At 33.6% G+C, this 18,471-nt stretch overlaps 1 protein-coding gene across 1 annotated transcript in view; it reads left to right on the top strand.

The window, feature by feature from the left end:
• LOC111049698 (metastasis-associated protein MTA3) overlaps positions 1-18,471 on the top strand; it is a 112,752-nt gene that overhangs the window by 1,838 nt on the left and 92,443 nt on the right. Inside the window, exons 3-4 of the mRNA XM_039427086.1 lie at positions 4,889-4,956; positions 18,143-18,236. Coding sequence (XP_039283020.1) covers positions 4,889-4,956; positions 18,143-18,236 — 162 coding nt within the window. The remainder of the gene's footprint in view (positions 1-4,888; positions 4,957-18,142; positions 18,237-18,471) is intronic.

The raw sequence follows: 18,471 nt of genomic DNA, 5'->3' as shown, positions 1-18,471 counted from the left end.
TTTCATCTCTCAAAGTAATTGTATGCAATGTAATCTGTTTACATTCTTTTGAAAGTAAGGTTATGTTGATGGCCAGTCAATCAAAACGTAGCCTAGTAAATTTTAGTAATTAAATCTTCTGGCATACATTTTGTTTGAATAAAACTCTGTTTATTTGAATAAATATGATTTACTTTCTATTCATTCAATGTGTCATTCCCTCTGTTTTGTAAAATTAATGCCTTGAGCCTTGCCGATTTGCATGAGCCACTTGTTTATTTTTGTCGGTTTGGAGTAAGGATCCTTCAAAGAAGCTAAAATAGCAAACTTCTAGACCTAATAAAAGTATGTGTTTCATAAAATCGATTTCTATATTATTGGTAAATCTGTGTGCTAATATTTTAATTAAACTTTACGTAAACATACAGTTGGTTTATGTACGGTACCCCCTAGGCTAATGCGTTATTCTTTGAAAAAGCAATCATTGCTATTGCAGCTTTAACAATAATAATAATAATATATGTTAGGTCTAATAATTTTTTACTAGGTTTTTCGGCTTTTGATACCAACTAATTTATTTAAAAAACATTTTCTGTACGATTTATGAAAATAAGTTAATTTGTATTTATTGGAAAACTTTATTATTGGTTGAGGAAAGGTTAGGAACGGTGGTGTGATTTGTGAGACTCTTCGGTTTTCCTGATTTGCAGGGTTTTACAAACTTGACAATCTGAAATTTTATTTGTAATATTAAACTTAGCTACAATTTTAGGTAGGTATAAATAAAAAAAAATTTTAATCTTTTATCATAAATAGAGGATGCTTTTAAAAACCTTTAATACCTAGGCCTATTATTGCAATCTGTTTGCATTAATATCCAACCTTTTGCCTTATATTAAACTTGCTCTTGTAGCATAGGAGCATATTCAATGGCCAATGCACAAGTTTTTCTCATGTGAAGTTTGTGAGCATAATATCAAGTAAAGAATAATACTGGCTACCCAGACCTTTTAACTTATGTTGTATTTACAATGTATAAGGAGTCGAGTTAATAAAAAAATTTTTTACCAGATTCCTAGTAGTGATAGACTAGAATTGATAGAGTTACATCAAGTGTCTACCACGGTCCAAGTTCCAGGGAATCGTAAAAGATTGATCTCATTAAGAGGATTCTCAGTTAACATTACAAAACCCAACCTACCATTCTCTCTAATAGAGAATAATATTTATTTTTCAACAGTAGAAATTAAAAAATATATATAATCATATAGGTGGTACCTAGGACATATTATTAGCTAGGTAGCCTATCCATAATATTTTGTTACAATTTTTACAAAATAAAAAGTTTCAAGTAATCACATTGTATGCGTATAGGTCTATATGTGCTAGTGCACGCTTGGTGGTTATGCATGACCAAGCGTGCGCATGAGAAACAAAATCTGAAACTTTTGTTTCAAATCTGTGAGCAGCTACAATCAAGTCACAACTTGTTTTAATGGCACTTTCCTATGAATTCTGTTTTTCGGCTGATGCTTGATTTGAACACACTTGCACATATACGCATTCAATATGATCACACAGGCTACCCAGACCTCTTATGCTGTATTTGCCATTGAGTTGAATTAATAAATAGAAATCTACCACCAGTAATGAGAAACATCTATAAACTAATTGATTTACGTCCGGTGTCTTCACCACGGTCCATGGAAGAACCGTAAAATTTATTGAACTCATTAACAGGATTGTGTTTACATAATGAAACCCAACCTTGAAATTAAAACTTTTCTAATCATATACCTAGGACCTATGTCATAAAATATTACTGCTTTTATCATTTTTATTATTCTCAACTATCCACAATATTAGGCTACTATTTCAATTTTGAGTAAATAAAGAAATCTAATCTTATACTGTGCATAACAAATAGTATGTTTGAAACAGCAATGATTATAAATTCCCTTGAGGTTTGTCCATTGCATCAATTTTTTTCGGGAAACATTCAGAAATTTAATCCTGTAATAATGGAAAAATTACCTACACGAACATCAACCTTCAACAATAAATGATATACACCTAACAAAAATGGGGGGTACAGCGGTGCAACAGATGATTAACATTGTTACGCTACCTTTGTCTGTCATTAGACACATCATATCATCAGATAGCTCTATATTTTTTCTAGCTCCGCAACGTTGTCAAATCGTTCGTAGAGTAGAAAATGTAATTAACTACTGTACTAAAATATTTAATTTAAATCATGAAATTTTGATATTAAATCAAAGAAAAGTACCTATATTTAAAAATAATTTCAATTTTCAATTTTATTTATTGCCAATTACAATTTGAATATTCAAGACATTTTATAAACTCTTTATAATATGACATAACTTATCATTAAAAATATAATAAAATAAACATACATATAATTATACTTCAAACAAGATATAAAATCTAGGCATCACCATCAAAAAGAAACTCTTTGCCCGCTGTTGCGAGCTGAGCTGTTGAGATCAAAAATCAACAACTATTGTGCAGAGAAAACACTATAAAAAGAAAATAAAAGAATTAAAATTAAATTGTCATGTTCAAGGTAAAGAAATATTACCTCTCAATCCACTCATTGGCGCTATTTTTACTAATTTTGAAATCCAAGTCCAAAGGTATTTCATTGATCAGTTTACTGCTTGTGTAAATTAGCTGCTTTCTGATCAATGAAAGTCTTGTAGGATAAACTTGAAATTTCTCTGTTACACCCAGTCTGAAATAATAAGTGTTCCTGATCAGCTTTGGGAAGATATTTTTATTTTTTACCAAGTATTTTATTAAGAAACATGAATCAACAATAATTATTAATATATCAGATTTACGGATATACCGGGTTGTCTTAAATCTTACACCAAAAGGCGGTGGAAATATGAGACTTTGCAACCCTGTAGTCCTATCGTTTCAACTGACTTCATAACGTGTATCTCGCTATAACATGTTTAGTGTGTGCCGCATACATTTAAAAAAACATATATATTATTTGAAGGGTCGTTATAGTTAATGGCTGAAATATATTTTATCCCTCTGAGGGAGTTAAGTGCCATTTTATTACCATGTTAATTCAGTATTATGAACTCCATTAGGCCACTCATACATTCTTAAGTTCATTCATACTCAAACTATTGGTTAATAAAATTTACTTGTTAATATCTACAGAAAGCTATACCTATTTCACTGAAACATGCTGTTATATCTATGTTAGGATATATATTATGATGAATGTTACGAGAGCATCACGTGGTAGCTGATTCTCTCTTTCTCACTCACACACCTCCACCCCTTCACTCTAGGCCTCTTTGTTTTATAACTCAACTCGCCTTTCAAAGCATGGAAGCATTTTGTCTCCAAAATTTTCTGAATTGAGGAGCCAGTATGCTCAACAATAACCCCTTTACTATCAATAGCTTATTCAACTATTCATTTTTCAAAATACATCCGTTACAGAAATTCATGGAAACTGTTTGTTTCGAAAACAAAACCCTTTTAGAAAGTTCTACATTGTTTTGTATTTTGGAAGTGAGCACATGTGTAACGGCTCAATAGCTACCTGTGTCAATGTGTTACTGCCTAGTCTAGACAGTATAATGTCTACTTTGGGATTTGTTGCACTCTACTACTAGTAGTTCTGTGAACTGTATACCTCACGCAGTATTCTCATCCACAAGTACCTGATTGAAACTGTAGACCTTATGGAAATACAGCAATAGACTGGCTTCTCCACACATCTGTGTAATCACTTGTCAGCTGATTTATGATAAATAATTCTGTAGTCTGATTTTTACTCTAATATTGGCGTATGAAGAAGGCTCCCTTTTCCTTTTATATTATCCTTGAAATGCAAAATTTCCAAAAAACCTTGTATATACGTCGACGCGCAATTAAAAAAGGAACATAGCCTACCTGTCAAATTTCATGAAAATCTATTACCGCGTTTCGCCGTAAATGCGCAACATATAAACATTTAAACATTAAGAGAAATGCCAAACTTGAATCTTAGACCTCACTTCGCTCGGTCAATTAGGGTATGTGATTTTCAAGAAGGCTATTTCATTAGGATAGAATGGAATTTATTGAATCACAATAAGCACTACATTATAGAGCATTGCTCAGCAGTATGTAACATGCCAAAAAGTTTTATATAGTTATAAAAAACAAAGTCTCTATATGAGAAAACAAAATAAAGTCCATGATTTTGAGAAGTCGAATTACTCATCCAAACAACTGGAAACACTCCTCCATGGTATAGGGTGCAGCTGAACCAATATCTCCTTCAACCTCCACCTGAACCGTCTTACGTCAGCGATGATTCTGAGCTCAGCCGGCAATGTATTGTAGACTCTCAATCCACCATTTTCGTCTGTTTGGTAGTTCGTTGAAGCTTTACATACAAAATGACTTACAATATGTGTTAGGAAATTGCATATTTCCTATGGGTTCCAGGTCAATAAGTGAGGAAGAGAATCCAGAAGTTTTATGATGACACTAATTCCAACCCAGAATGTTTCTAGGAAAATTTATAGCATTAAAAAACAGCTATTTCCAGTTTATATTTAAAACTAGAATAAATTTCAATCTAAGAAAATGAAGTATGCATTCGATAAACAATAGGCTACTTCGAAGAATGTTCCTTGAAATTTCATGAATCTATTTTTCACTAATTCCTGAAATTAGGCTACTCATGTAAAAAGATTTAGACTTGGGTGAGAGCGTTCATAACTCAAAAAGTGAAAATAGGAACAAATATGATGTTGTACATAGTTATAGCACAGCTAGGAGTATATTTTCCAATCTCTCCTCTTTATTAATGTCTTTCTTCAGCTATATTTCTTTGCACTTTGTCTAAAATAGTTCTCTGTTTTTTCAGACTATGTGTACTTCGAAACTTCTTCAACTTTACCATATCAGATCAGGAGGATCGAAGAGTTGAATAAGGTGAGTAACCGGAGCATACTGTACTTCCATACGGCAAAATACTAATTTGTCTGATTATTTAGGTAATACAGAAGGTCTGAGGGCAAGTTTTCTTAGAATTTTAAGAATAAAAATTATATTCTATTAAGAAAATGACCTATAACCATAGATAAACAATAGCGTAAGTAGATATCCCATGGTATATGGCGTTTATGTCGCAACTTTTACTGTTATCTCAAGCAGATTACTGTCGATTATTGTAGATTTTTACTGTTTTGTTGGGGTGAGAGTGTATGAACGGCACAATATGAGATACTACCAGCGTCACACACCTTTTTTGGAAAGAAATACTTGGACTATCGGCTTGAAATAACACAAAAAGTTACGACATAAACACCCTGTACCATGGGATATCTTCTTTTGCTATCTTTTCTCTATGCTATAACGCTTATGGATCTGTACTCTATATTATTAGGTGTTGGTATTGTTGTACTCAATAAGAGTTATAGAAATACTTTCATCGAATTGAAGATAAAACACTAGCCTACTGTTCAATTTCCCACAAACATGAAAATATATTTGTAGGCATGATTTCGGTAAGTTAATGAAAATAATAAATTCAATCTATCTATCCAGCTCGAAGCTTGAAACGAAGAGATTATTATAAGGTGTTGATTATTGTGATGTTGAGTCAAATTTGATGTTTTTGATAATAAAATAGAGTTTAAATTATTTTTTTGCGATTATTTTTTAGTCATAAAGCAATTATAACCCCACCACCCCTAAGTAATATTTAGGGATTACAACTAAAAGATTTCATATGAAAACCACCACCTTGTAATGCACCATTTCAAAGATCTTGATCAGGATAGAAAAACTTAGCAAACTTCATATCATTGTTCTATCAATGGTGGTCAATCAAAGATTGAAGAAAACCAAATTCATTGATTCAAACATTCATTCGTTCAAAATCTCATAGGCATGAAGACGCCTCATGATGAAATTAATTTTAAATCCCCCCCCCCCCGAAAAATCAAATATTACTCAAGGAACTCAATGAATTGAGAAAACTCCCATCCTCTCACCCCTCAGAGGCATTGGGGATGGTAATTCTATCAAAATCTCACATCTCATGGTATGCACCTCTTGAAATTATTATAACTTACTGTGGGTTCCATGGAAAGACACTTAATCACAATATTATGTTGAATTGAAATTTATTAAAATCAAATATAAAGAAAAATAAAAATCTCAGTACCCTTTTTGAAATATTTTATCACAACATGTTTCGGACATTTATACCATTTTCAAGTTATTAAAATCAATTTGTTCTCGAATTTATGATTAATAATTCCGTGGAGCTCGAGTTGATTGATTCTAAGGCCCCAACTATACAAACGTCATAGGCGCGCAGAATTTTTTCAGCTCGTTTACAGGATGCATTGTCTCTTATGAGGAAAACTATACGAGCGTAATAGATGCGCCCCATAAGAGGTAATGTATTCTGGAGACGCTCATATAGTAATAGATAGAAATATAGGCTAGATATAAAACCTTGACATTGTAATCCCCAATGCAATAATAAATAAATTTGTATTGATATTCATAGTGTATATTATTTATTTATTTCAATTAATATGCATATTACTTGGTTTCAATTTGGTATTGATTGATTTCAGGTAATCAATAGTTGGTATAAATGTTCAAAATCATAGGCGGATGATTTAAAATTAAAAGCATATGGTTCTGCAAGACATAATACTCTCAATACATCAACTTCCCCAAATAATATAAAATCTACGAAGAAAAAATTATTTTTAATTTCATCATGAGGCGTCTTGTTGCCTCTATAGTGAGGTCCACGTTATAATGGCAGTGGATAAAAATAGAAAAATAGCGATGCCGATTCTCTGAATTAATTTATTATATTTCTACACTGTCAAAAACATAATTGGTATCGTTGAGGACCTAGAAAAAGATAGTACCATCGGCTTTGTCGAATTATAGACAAGGATAGCGACACCAAAGTTGATCAAATACTGTCATTATAACGTGGACTTCACTATAGTGAGGTCTACTTTATAATGACAGTGTTGGATTAACATTGGTGTCGCTATTCTTGTCTATCATTTGACGAAGCAGATAGCGCTATCCTCTTCTAGCTCCGCAACGTTGCCAGACCGTGTTTTGACAATGTAAAAATGTAATTAACAAATATTAGATCTCTAATATGGTAATTTATTGTCCAATCATTGAAAAATATTTCTTCTTGATGAATAAAATATAATTCATTACTTTAAACAAGAATGAACCGTTAATATTATATTAGATATACCGGAATCAGCTAACCTCTATAGAAGGCAGAGAATGTTCAAAGTTGTTCCCCTATCTTTCTCCACTGTCATTATAACGTAGACCTCAATAGATGTTCAACGTTGCAAAGAATTGTTATTTTTTCAATCATTGGTCGGTCGCCATTCTGAATAGAGAAAGATAAGAACTTCTAATTTGTGCAGTTTTTCTTTTTCCGTAGATATTTAAAGAAATGATGTATTACAAGGGGGGCTACTTTTGAAAGTTTTGAGTTGTAATCCCTCGTATATCACTAACTTGAAAGTGGGTGTTGGCATTTGCTTTGTATAGTTAAAAAGATGCATTTTTGTATAATTTGTTACTTGCAGAAGTTCAGTTTCATACCTTATTTGGTTTGAAAAATATTGAATTGTTCCAATACTTTCGAAACACCCGGAATATGTGCATCAAAACGTTTTAAATGACTCGGTATTGAATTTATTATTCTGGAAGAATGATAGAAGTATCAATGTTCGTCTATTCTACCTTAATCTTGGTAAATTTTATTTAAAATACCATTTTCTTATTATTTAATTCTATTTTAACCTATTCTCTTCATTATTTATTTTTATCATAATTATCAGATGCTACAACTCTGATGTGAAACAAGTCTAGTGTCTTGCATGGTACCTTTAATTGATCTATGAAATGTTTATTATAAGACATAAAAATTTTGATAGCTTCGGAAATAACTCATGCATAAAATGGAACCGTTAAAAATATGGTTAGGCTTACCTTCAAACGCTATAAATACAGTGAATAAATGAGAATGTGATGCTTACGATGACTCGCAATAATTATCAATATTAATTCTGCATGATGAAGAAGACTTAGTTCGGAGCGCTGGACATTTACTTTCTGCACCTCTCATGGGTTCTCAACCCTTCTAGCAGTTTTGTTTTAATCTTCCTTATAGCCCACGTATAAGTTATAGACTTGAGTAGGCGTCATTAGCAAAAACGATATGCCCCTACCGAATTATTTTACAGTAGTTGGAGTTTTATTACATTCAAACAAATGTTTGGTATCAAAATATTCACATTTAGTGCTCGACTATGAAGAATATTCTATCCTACATTGAGATTCACGTTATACAGTCAATAGGACGACATAGTTGCCAAGTATCTTTTGCCACCACATTCTACAGTAGATCACTGTGATTCATGAAATCCACGTATATCTAAATCCCCCCACAATAAATAAAATAGAAACATGATCATCGAATTTAACAACATTTTATAATTCGAAAGATTTTCCTTTTGGTTGGATGTTTTTCTTAAATTTCATCTGAGCATCAACATTTATCGAGGTTTTTTCAAATCTTTTTGAATCAACATTTGTGTGTTAACACTCAATAGGTGTAGTTGTTGTCTCTCTTTCCGCCATTATTCCAGACGTTATTTTTATGGCGAGTCTGCACAGCCTAATGATCTAAACATTGCAACTTCATTCTGCTTTCACTGCAACGGTCATGGGTTCGATTCCATTAAGTAGTATTATTCGTCTCACATTATCCACATGCAGGTCAAAAACTCATTTGGTTATAATAATATTAAAATAAATTCTGTCAGAAGGAATGCCCACTGGAAAGGTGAATCCAGGTGACAAATTGAATTCTCTTGTGACAATGGTACCTTGGCATGATTTAGATGCACTGTGTAGGGTGACATTCACTGCATCAAGATTTCAGTAGATCTACAACAAGCCAGGGTAGACAACTTCATTCCGTCCAGATTTCAGAGCATGTTGCTTTCAGAAAGTCCAGCGGATACAGTATCATATATTTAATACTAAAATAATTATGAATAATACTAGCATATTGCCATTTAAAAGAAAAAACCTAATTTATTAAAATTTTTAACCTTCATTATAACTCTCCCTAATTGATGTGTAACGCTGTTGATGGCTGTGTATCAGCATAGAGAAACAATAGCATAAGTAGATATTACATGGTATAGGGCGTTTATGTCTCAACTTTTACTGTTATCTTAAGCCGATAGTTCATGTAATTATTTCCCGTGAAGCTGTGTGACACTGTTAGTCTCTCATAGTGCTCCGTTCATACACTCTTACCCGGTCAAAACAGTAAAAATCGATAATAATCGGCTTGAGATAACAGTAAAAGTTGCGACATAAACGCCCTATACCATGGGATATCTACTTACGCTATTGTTTCTCTATGGTGTCAGTCTGTAACGAAAACTTGATGCCGTGAAAACATGTCGTACTGAACTTCCCATTTCTTCCAGTATCATCTCCAGGACTGGTCAAAATAGGTATTTGACCTAGTGAAAACTTGACGTAATGATGTACTACCACTGTTTAGTGCCGATTATGATATACTCTTGATAATTACGCTTTGTATGGACGCGCACCAATATTCAATTTAAGAGAAGGATTTTTTTAAATATTATTGCAAGAGGCCATTTGTTTGGCAGTAGAAAACTGTGTAGCCGAGAACACAACGCTCTCACGTTTGCAATCAACCGATCATTTATATGTAGAAGACCTTGGAATCGACCTTGATGTGGACATGATGTGATTGTTGTTGTAGGCGGATTCTATCGATGATACAAATTATTTAGCAGTAATTTACAATTGCAATCTGGTAGCTGATCCCCGGTGGTAGACTATATTACAAGAAAGATCGTAACTTGAAGTGATTTGAATTTATCTGTATTGGGTTGTGCTCAAACAAGACTTCATGAGTCAGATGAAGTACAATACCTGTTTTAAAGTACTAGATTTGATTTTGATGTTGAAATATCATTCATTATCTTTTACAATGAAATTCTCTTGATGGTTGTTGACCATCCAAAAATATTGTATAAGATGAACGAAATTTAGGCCCATATCCTCCATATACGTTTAGCGCTTATCTTGGTGTACATGGAGATAAGATAGCATTTATTGTAATGTGATACATTCCTAGTTACCAACAGCTGATCATCTCTGTTCAAACTGAAATGGTGATTGATATTGTATCAATTGAAGAGAAGATAAATCCAACACTCATGAAATCAAACATGGAATAGAATTTCATTGATGATTGTTACTATAGTCGGCCAAGCGAAAATGGGTCCTTCAAGGCCACTGCAATGTTGCCACTCTTGTCCACCCCTCACTCGACCAGTCTATATACATTGACTATATTTCTACACCCTGAACATCGCTCTTTCCTTCTCATACCTTCCCTCTTCCTCTTTTCCGTCACTACCTGTCACAAATTCTTTTGAGCACGTCAGGTTCAAAAGTTCTATTGTGTCATTCTTTGAAGTTAGAACAATAACATCCCCCGTTATCTCCTCCCATCAGCCTCTATATTCTTCAACATCATGAAATGAAGGAAATAATATTGTTATGTATAATGTATAACTCTTTCTTGAGTCATGACATCAATAAATCAAATTTTATAATGATGATTAGATTTTTCTTTATAAATGCAACTATTTATAAACTGAGCTATTACTTCATAAAGGTTACTTGAAGACTTTTATAATAATCAATTGGAAGTGGAGTGATGTAATTTTATTTATTTTAGCCAATATTCTTGTAGTGCCCACTTCACTCTGCATTTTTCAGTTTGCATGAATTCTCATTAGATTCCCATCACACTTCATCCAGGCTTTGGACTGGCTGAAAGTACTTGTACAATCAGGCTTGTTTAAAATCTTTTTTCTTTTCACATTTTTTCATCTTTTTTCATCTCATATTCAATACATTAATTAGACATATACATTATTTACACATGTATACATTAATGAATGTAAAAGTCCACCGCCAAAAACAAGGTACTGTAACCCCGACGATAAAGCAACGTACAGACCAACGAAAGTGCAGTGTAGTGAAACAAAGGTTCATTCGAAAATGTCAATCAAAAGTGGGGATTCAAAATTATTATGAAATGGGGTACATGGGTTGCTATCGACGAAATTTGGGCTCAACGGGCTTTTCTTTCTTGAGTAGTTTCATGTTGAAATTAATTTGTTATTTTATGACTGATATTGTTTGGTTGCCCCCAAATCAGATGAAGAATGTCAACAAAGTAACATGAAATTGTTGTTTCTGTTGTTCGCTTTTAGTTGCCAATGTTTATTGAAGCTGTTTGTATTTTTCAATTATTTCAAACTGTAGTGTTATTCTATAGTATAAACCTATTAAATCAGGCATGGCAAGATTAATTGAAGTTTTCTTGACTCTAGCCCGTTCACCTGCATGAATTAGGTATAGACTCAGGTATTTTCTAGATGTGTCGGCCTATTTCTAAATTCTAAATTTTATTCAAAATTATCTTCTTTATCATATTTTAAAAGGTCAGGCACAATATCCTTATGACTCGGCCTATTCACATTTCAACTCCTTTTCATGCTTCTATTATTTTTCAAACACCAGCACAGCTGTTGAAAGTTATATGTATTATAAATATATAGTATAAAAGCATTATGTACAATACATTTGTAAAACTGTGAACTATATTGTCCTCGTCATAGTCAACAATCCAGAGAAGGCAAACAATACTCCCCACAATAACAATACTTCACTATCACACCCTCTCTCACACACACATTCACTTTCTCTCTTACTAGCCACCCTTAGTACAAAGTGGCAACAGTGTTGGTAGAGACGGGTGGTGGTGTCAAGAGCAAGCTTCGACCTTGAAGGATCCATTTTCGTTTGGCCAACTATAGCTATAGCCTATTGTAACATTATGTTTACTAAACATCTTTAATTTAACAGATTGAAGAAAAAATATAAACACATGAAATTAAAAGCCAATCACTAATAGAAATTATTTTTATCACACTGACTTTGTAATATATCTATCTTTATGTAAGCTACTTCGTATTATTCGAATAGAAAGTACAATTATTGATTTTGCTCAACGACAATAGTGAAGGCAAATAGTACCTCATATCACTGATCAACAAGAATAAAGATTGTTATAACATTAAAGCTATGAAATCACTGTAGAGCAACGACTCCAGCTTTATATTTTTGTTTACGCTTATGTCGGCGCTTCCCTCTTGCCGAGTCACTCGCCGAATGTCCAACATGAGTGGCTCGCGTTCGTCTTGCCGTTTACACTGCAATAAGACGAGGAGACGAGCGGTGGGGCGAAGTAGTCAGTCATCCACACTCTCGCGTGTGTCGTCGTTCGTATGAACTTGGCGTGAGTCAAGCGCCAGCATTATACCAGGTACAAATAAATAGTTGTCTAAACAGTATTGAACAGTATCTTTTACTCTATGAATATACTTCACGAATTGTTTCGTGGCCGCCAAAGGTGAATTGGAGAAGAGGTTGGCTCCGTGATCCCGCTGGTATCTTATTGATGAGCGTTTGGCTTCGTGTTCGCGCTAGTATCTTACTGTAAATCGTTTCCCGATGGATTCGGAACCCACCAGAACATGTAGGTCCATTCATGTCTCATTTTGCATTCGTACTCACTATCCATTCTTGAAGACAGGGGCTTTTAGTATAGGCATCATTGAGCCACGACAAAACAAAATATACATGATATAAAAATATATTTGAATCTATAGCAGGCCTATTATGCTGATTGCTTTAAGACCATAATATCACGATCCAACTCCATAGTTATTGTGTTTTTTAACATAATATTGTATCACTCAAACATAAACTAGGTGCATTTTTTGATGGAAAAGTACTCTACGAAAGAACCAAATTTATTGCAAAGCATATACAATCTATATAAATAAAAATCGAGCCTCAAATTTTGACATTCAATAACTTTTTTATGTGTGCACCGAATTTGATATTTTTTTAAATTGTGTTCGTTATGTTCAGGACCAGGTTTATGGCCTATCAATCCGACTTCAGGGCTCTTTCCTACGGTCGGTCCTTCAAAGTTTACATGTAATCCTTATGGGAGACGATTTGTGAGAAATAATCATAGCTGTTATAATCATTGCGTCATCCAACAGCCGTCGGTAGATATGTTTTTCTATTTTCTTTCTACTGATTCACAAAATTCTAATTCTAATAATAATGCCGCGGTACGAACGACGAACAAACTTGGGTCGTAGAACTCGAAATGCAGTAAATTCAGAATATGCACGGGAAAATCAGCAGCAAGGAGATATAACATTCAATTTCCCAGCAAGCTGCATTCAACTATATATAAAAATACAAACTGCTGAACAACGGTAACTGAGCACATAGGAAGTCCATATTGAGATATAAATGTAAATACTGATTGTTGGATAATTTTCATAAAAATATAGTGCATCAGATTAAACTAAGGCTAAGCACACCTGAGGAGGCGCGGCTTGGTGATACAAAGTGTCAGGGTGCCCAGCCCCCCAAGGCCAATGGCGCATGCCCCCCCCAATTCAAGTGTAATGCCCCCCCCCCCAATCCATGTGTAATGACCCCCCCGCCAAAGTACCCCAACTCCCAACTCTTTAGTTTTTAACATTAGTGAGTGTATGACAATAAAATTCACATCTTAAGGTGCTTACAGATATACGCGCCGCGAACATGAGCAATTCACTTTTAATCAGCTGATGCCAAGCTTTTTATATCTGTATATTACCGTTTCTGTAAAAATACAGACATAATCAGCTGATTAAAAGTGAATTGCTCATGTTCGCGGCGCGTATATCTGTACGCACCTCTACATTCTAATCTTCCAAAGGACATTATTTACCTTTGGTCTTGTGAGGAATTCTTTCTGTTTTCATAATATTGTAAAAATATATACCATCATTTCTTATCTCTTTAAAATAGAAATAAAGTATCATTTTGATATTATTTTTGAGACTAGCAGTGCACCCGTTCTTGTTCGGGAGGACTAGAAAGAACTTCATTACATCAGGAAAAACTACATGACACATATTTTAATAGGATATTAAAAGATAAGTAAGGGAGGCTTTGCTTTTTAAATGTTAAGGTTATTTATAAAAAGTTGAATAATAATATCATTGATAATTCTTTATTGCAAAAGAATATTGCATAGCAATCTTTGTAAACATTCATACAAATTTGGAACGATTTTATTCATACAATATATAATGTCGGCAAGTTTAGGTATTCTAAATCCTATACTATTAAACGAGCAATTTCTGTTTAGATGTTTTGATGTTTAAATTTTTAGATGTTTATATGTTTGTATTTCACCGGATCTTGAAAACGGCTCTAACGATTCTCACGAAATTCAGAACATAGTAGGTTTATAATATGAAAATTCGATTACACTAGGTCTCATCCCTGGGGAAACTCGCTGAAGGACATTAAAAGAATTTATTCATCCTTGGAAAAACAGGTGATAATTTCGGCGTCTGTTGATGATGGAAGTGAGTGAGCGAGTGCATGTGTGTGGGACTGAGACAAAATTATGACTCAGCTGTTGAACTTTTGTACATAATTCAATCAGGTACTTAGTGACAGTTGTACAAAAGCCGGTTAAATTTTAATCCTGATTAATTCCAGTAGAACCAATCGGATAAGCTATCTTTTTGAGATTGTCTTCTGTGATTTGATTCACGTGACATCAATCAGGATTAAAATTTAACATGCTTTTGTGAGAGAAATTTTTGCATTCCTCTGCGAATTAATCTCAATCCACTGTGATTAGATAGAACCTTTCTGTATGAACTACTTTATTATAATTTTTTCTTTCGTAATAGTTTTTATATACTTTTGTAGGTACTCTAGAGCGGAGCTCGGTGCCCCGATATTTATCATGAATTGGAATAGGTTGTCACTGATGTTGTGTTGTTGGTAGTATTTACTTTTTAACATTACAGGAGTAAATAACACAAGTCGAACAAAATGTATCTTTAAATGGTTTGGTTTTTGGAATAAAGATATCATCTGAACAAGTACATTTTGTAAATTCTATCTATTAATAGGCTACCAAATATCGGGGCACCGAGCTTTGCTCGTTATTTATTCATTGATAAACAGATTTATTTCATTGATAATCATTTCTTTAAAATGATTGGGGAAGTACTAACAGACACAGCCCAAAATTGTTACTTACCCGAATTTTGATTTATTCACTACGAAAAATATATTTCGTCTGTGATTTATTCACAGACGAAATCATCATCTGTTTTTCCAAGGATGAATTATCCTCTTCATGTCCTTCAGAGAGTTTTCTCAGGGATGAGACCTAGTGCAATCGAATTTTGATATCATAAACCTACTATATTCCGAATTTCGTGAAAATTCGTGAAAACGGTTAGAGCCGTTTCCGAGATCCGTTGAACATAAATAACCAGATAGCCAGATAACCAGATATAGAAATAGAAAAATATAAACAGATATACATAAATTACTCGCTATTATAATAGGATAACAACTTATAGTCCAGTCAAATGGTCGTTATTCAAGAAACAAAATTTTTAATGACCGCCATTTTGTTTTATGAATTTGAAAAATCATCATGATTTTTTGTAGCTTTGTCTAGTTGCTATAAATGATTGTGCAAAGTTTCAATTTCTTAGGTTCAACCATTATTTAGAGAAAAAATAATAAGTGAAAAAAGCAAAATGGCCGCTGAGTGAGTAACTGGAGACTTCTGGACAGTTTGAATATTGTATTTTCACCCAGGAGCAATACCTTGTATATGGTTCAATGCAAACAGAAGTGGCGTGGAGAAACGCCATTTTTGTTCTAATTGGATCTTATGGTCAGTTAGGAGTGGCGTAAAAGTGGTGAAAAGTCAATGCCACGCCACCGCCACGTCACTACTGTGTGAATTGGGCCTAATATTGCCATTGTGCATACTTTTTCTTGAGAGGCATCTCCAATCAATTTCTATGTTATGTGACACCAGTCTCAGAATACGATGAATAAATTCATGCCAATATTTCCCTTTTCGTGTCAGTTTCGATTGAAAAACCAGGAGTACTTTATATATCAGAAATCAGACTAATGACTAGATTAGATCAATACTATTTTTTACTTTCCTTGCCCTATTACCATAATTAGGAAAGATAAGGAAAAAAATTAAGGTACTCCAATTTCTAAATTTCTAAATTTAGAAATTTCCAATTTCTAAATTTCTATACGTTTCAATGTCCCCTGAGTCCAAAAATTGAAATTTGAAACTTGAGGTCCTTACAATATAAGGATCCGACACGAACAATTTCGATCTAATGCAATTCAAGATGGCGGAGAAAATGGCGAAAATGTTGTCAAAAACAAGGGTTTTCGCTATTTTCTCGAAAACGGTTCCAACGATTTTGATCAAATTTACACCTAAAATAGTCATTGATAAGCTCTATCAACTGCCACATGTCCCATATCTGTAAAAATTCCAGGAGCTCCGCCCCATCTATGCAAAGTTTGATTTTAGATTCCCAATTATCAGGCTTCAGATACAATTTAAACAAAAAAATTCCAAGTGGAAAAGATCAAGCATGAAAATCTTTACAAGTAATGTCCAGTAACGTTTTCACCTAAAATTTAAAATAAGCTCGAAATTCGAGAAAATGTTATTATTTCAATTGCAAACTGTTGGCAACTGTTGATCCTATTGAATCATTCATTATGAAGAGATAGCAGAGCAGACTTCGTGTGTCTAGCATCATTGTACTGTCACAAGCTGGCTTGGATCTTTTAATAGTAGACTTGAGATGCGCGCTAGCGAACACTAGCTTCAGGTGATCAATTTTCATAACGGCAAGGAAAGTTGTGTGAGTGCGCCACACCAGATTTTTTATTAATATAATGTAAGTACTCGCAGTCTAGGGTCAATATACATGATGTTCTGAAAAAAGGTGCTCAAACGTCAGGGCGTGATTCCTCTCATCAGGGGAAGAAAAAAGTTCTAATTAAGATAGGTCCGAAAATGCCTGGTTACCAAGTTATACAGAGTGGAAGATTACAGTTCCCCTGCCGAAACGAAGCCCTGCGGGTATTTGTTGGCTGTTAATTAAGATGTACAATTTACCGTAATTTATGTAAAATGAACTGAAAAAATGGATTAAACCGTTTCCAGACATAAGCAATAATTTTTTTAAAGTCATTTTCGTATAATGCCCAGCTACAGTAATTTTTAGATATGTGACGAAATACGCGAAACTTGGTCCCGAAAAACAAGTTCCTTTAAGGTTTGAGTAGATTTATTATGTTTAATGTACAATAAACACAAAAACATTTCTATAGAACTTGTAGAAAATTTAATTTCGAAGAGGAAGATGTAGAATAAGTCTGTAATAAACAAACGCAACCTTGAAAAATAATCATTAATTACATACAAAACGCATGAAAAATAGACAAAATCTGTTGAGCTCTCTTTTTTTGTAGGGCTTCGTTTCAGCAGGGGCACAGAAATTCAGACGAAATCTTCCAACCTGTATAACTTGGTAACGAAACATTTTCGGACCTATGTTAATTAGAACTTTTGATGTGAGGAATCACGCCCTGATTTATGGGCACCTTTTTTCAGAACACTCTGTATATTTGATGTAATTATGCGAATTAGGAACTACCCTGAAGGAGAAGTAATAAATGAAACTCATTGCTATGGTAGGCCTACTAGATTTGGGAGGATTACAGAGAGACACAGGTTGGAGTTATTAAAGGAAAAACACATTGACTTACAATGTAAGAAAATAATACATATAACAACTTAAACAACACAATAATACAACTCCAATTAATGGAAAATGTTAAAACTCGACATTGAGATTGAAACTCAAGAAATATTTGGTTACTGCCTCCAAGAGTTAACAGATCTGACTGTCTGAAGTTTTATGACTGTTCTCAATTGTTGTTTTTTTTCTATGTTTTGTTTGTCTTGATGAATATTGACACTGTTCTTATGTATCTGTACATGATTGTGAATAGAGATGTTTTCAATTAATGTTTGTTTTCGTTTCAGACTCCGAACGGAAATGTAGAAGCCAAAGTCATGTGCTTCTTTAGGAGGCGCGATCTACCAAACACCTTAATTATGCTTGCAGACAAGCACCAAAGTAAGTAGCCTGTCTCATTTCAGATTGCTGTATAATAGAACTGTTTAGTTCCCTCTCAAAGTCGCTCAGTGTGTTTAGTAGTAAAACTGGTTTGCATGTGTGTATAACTTTGATTGACTATTTTGCCATAAACTGCTTCTAATTCCGATTTCCAAGTAGGAAAGATAGTTTCACTTATAAGCTAATAATAATAATAATGATAAGCTAATAATAGCTTATTCTAATCTTTGTTTGG

Source organism: Nilaparvata lugens, chromosome 4, assembly GCF_014356525.2.
Source record: "Nilaparvata lugens isolate BPH chromosome 4, ASM1435652v1, whole genome shotgun sequence".
Taxonomy (NCBI): Eukaryota; Metazoa; Arthropoda; class Insecta; order Hemiptera; family Delphacidae; genus Nilaparvata; species Nilaparvata lugens.
The sequence above is the reverse complement of the archived record's forward strand: the minus strand, read 5'-3'. Positions and strand labels throughout refer to the sequence as shown.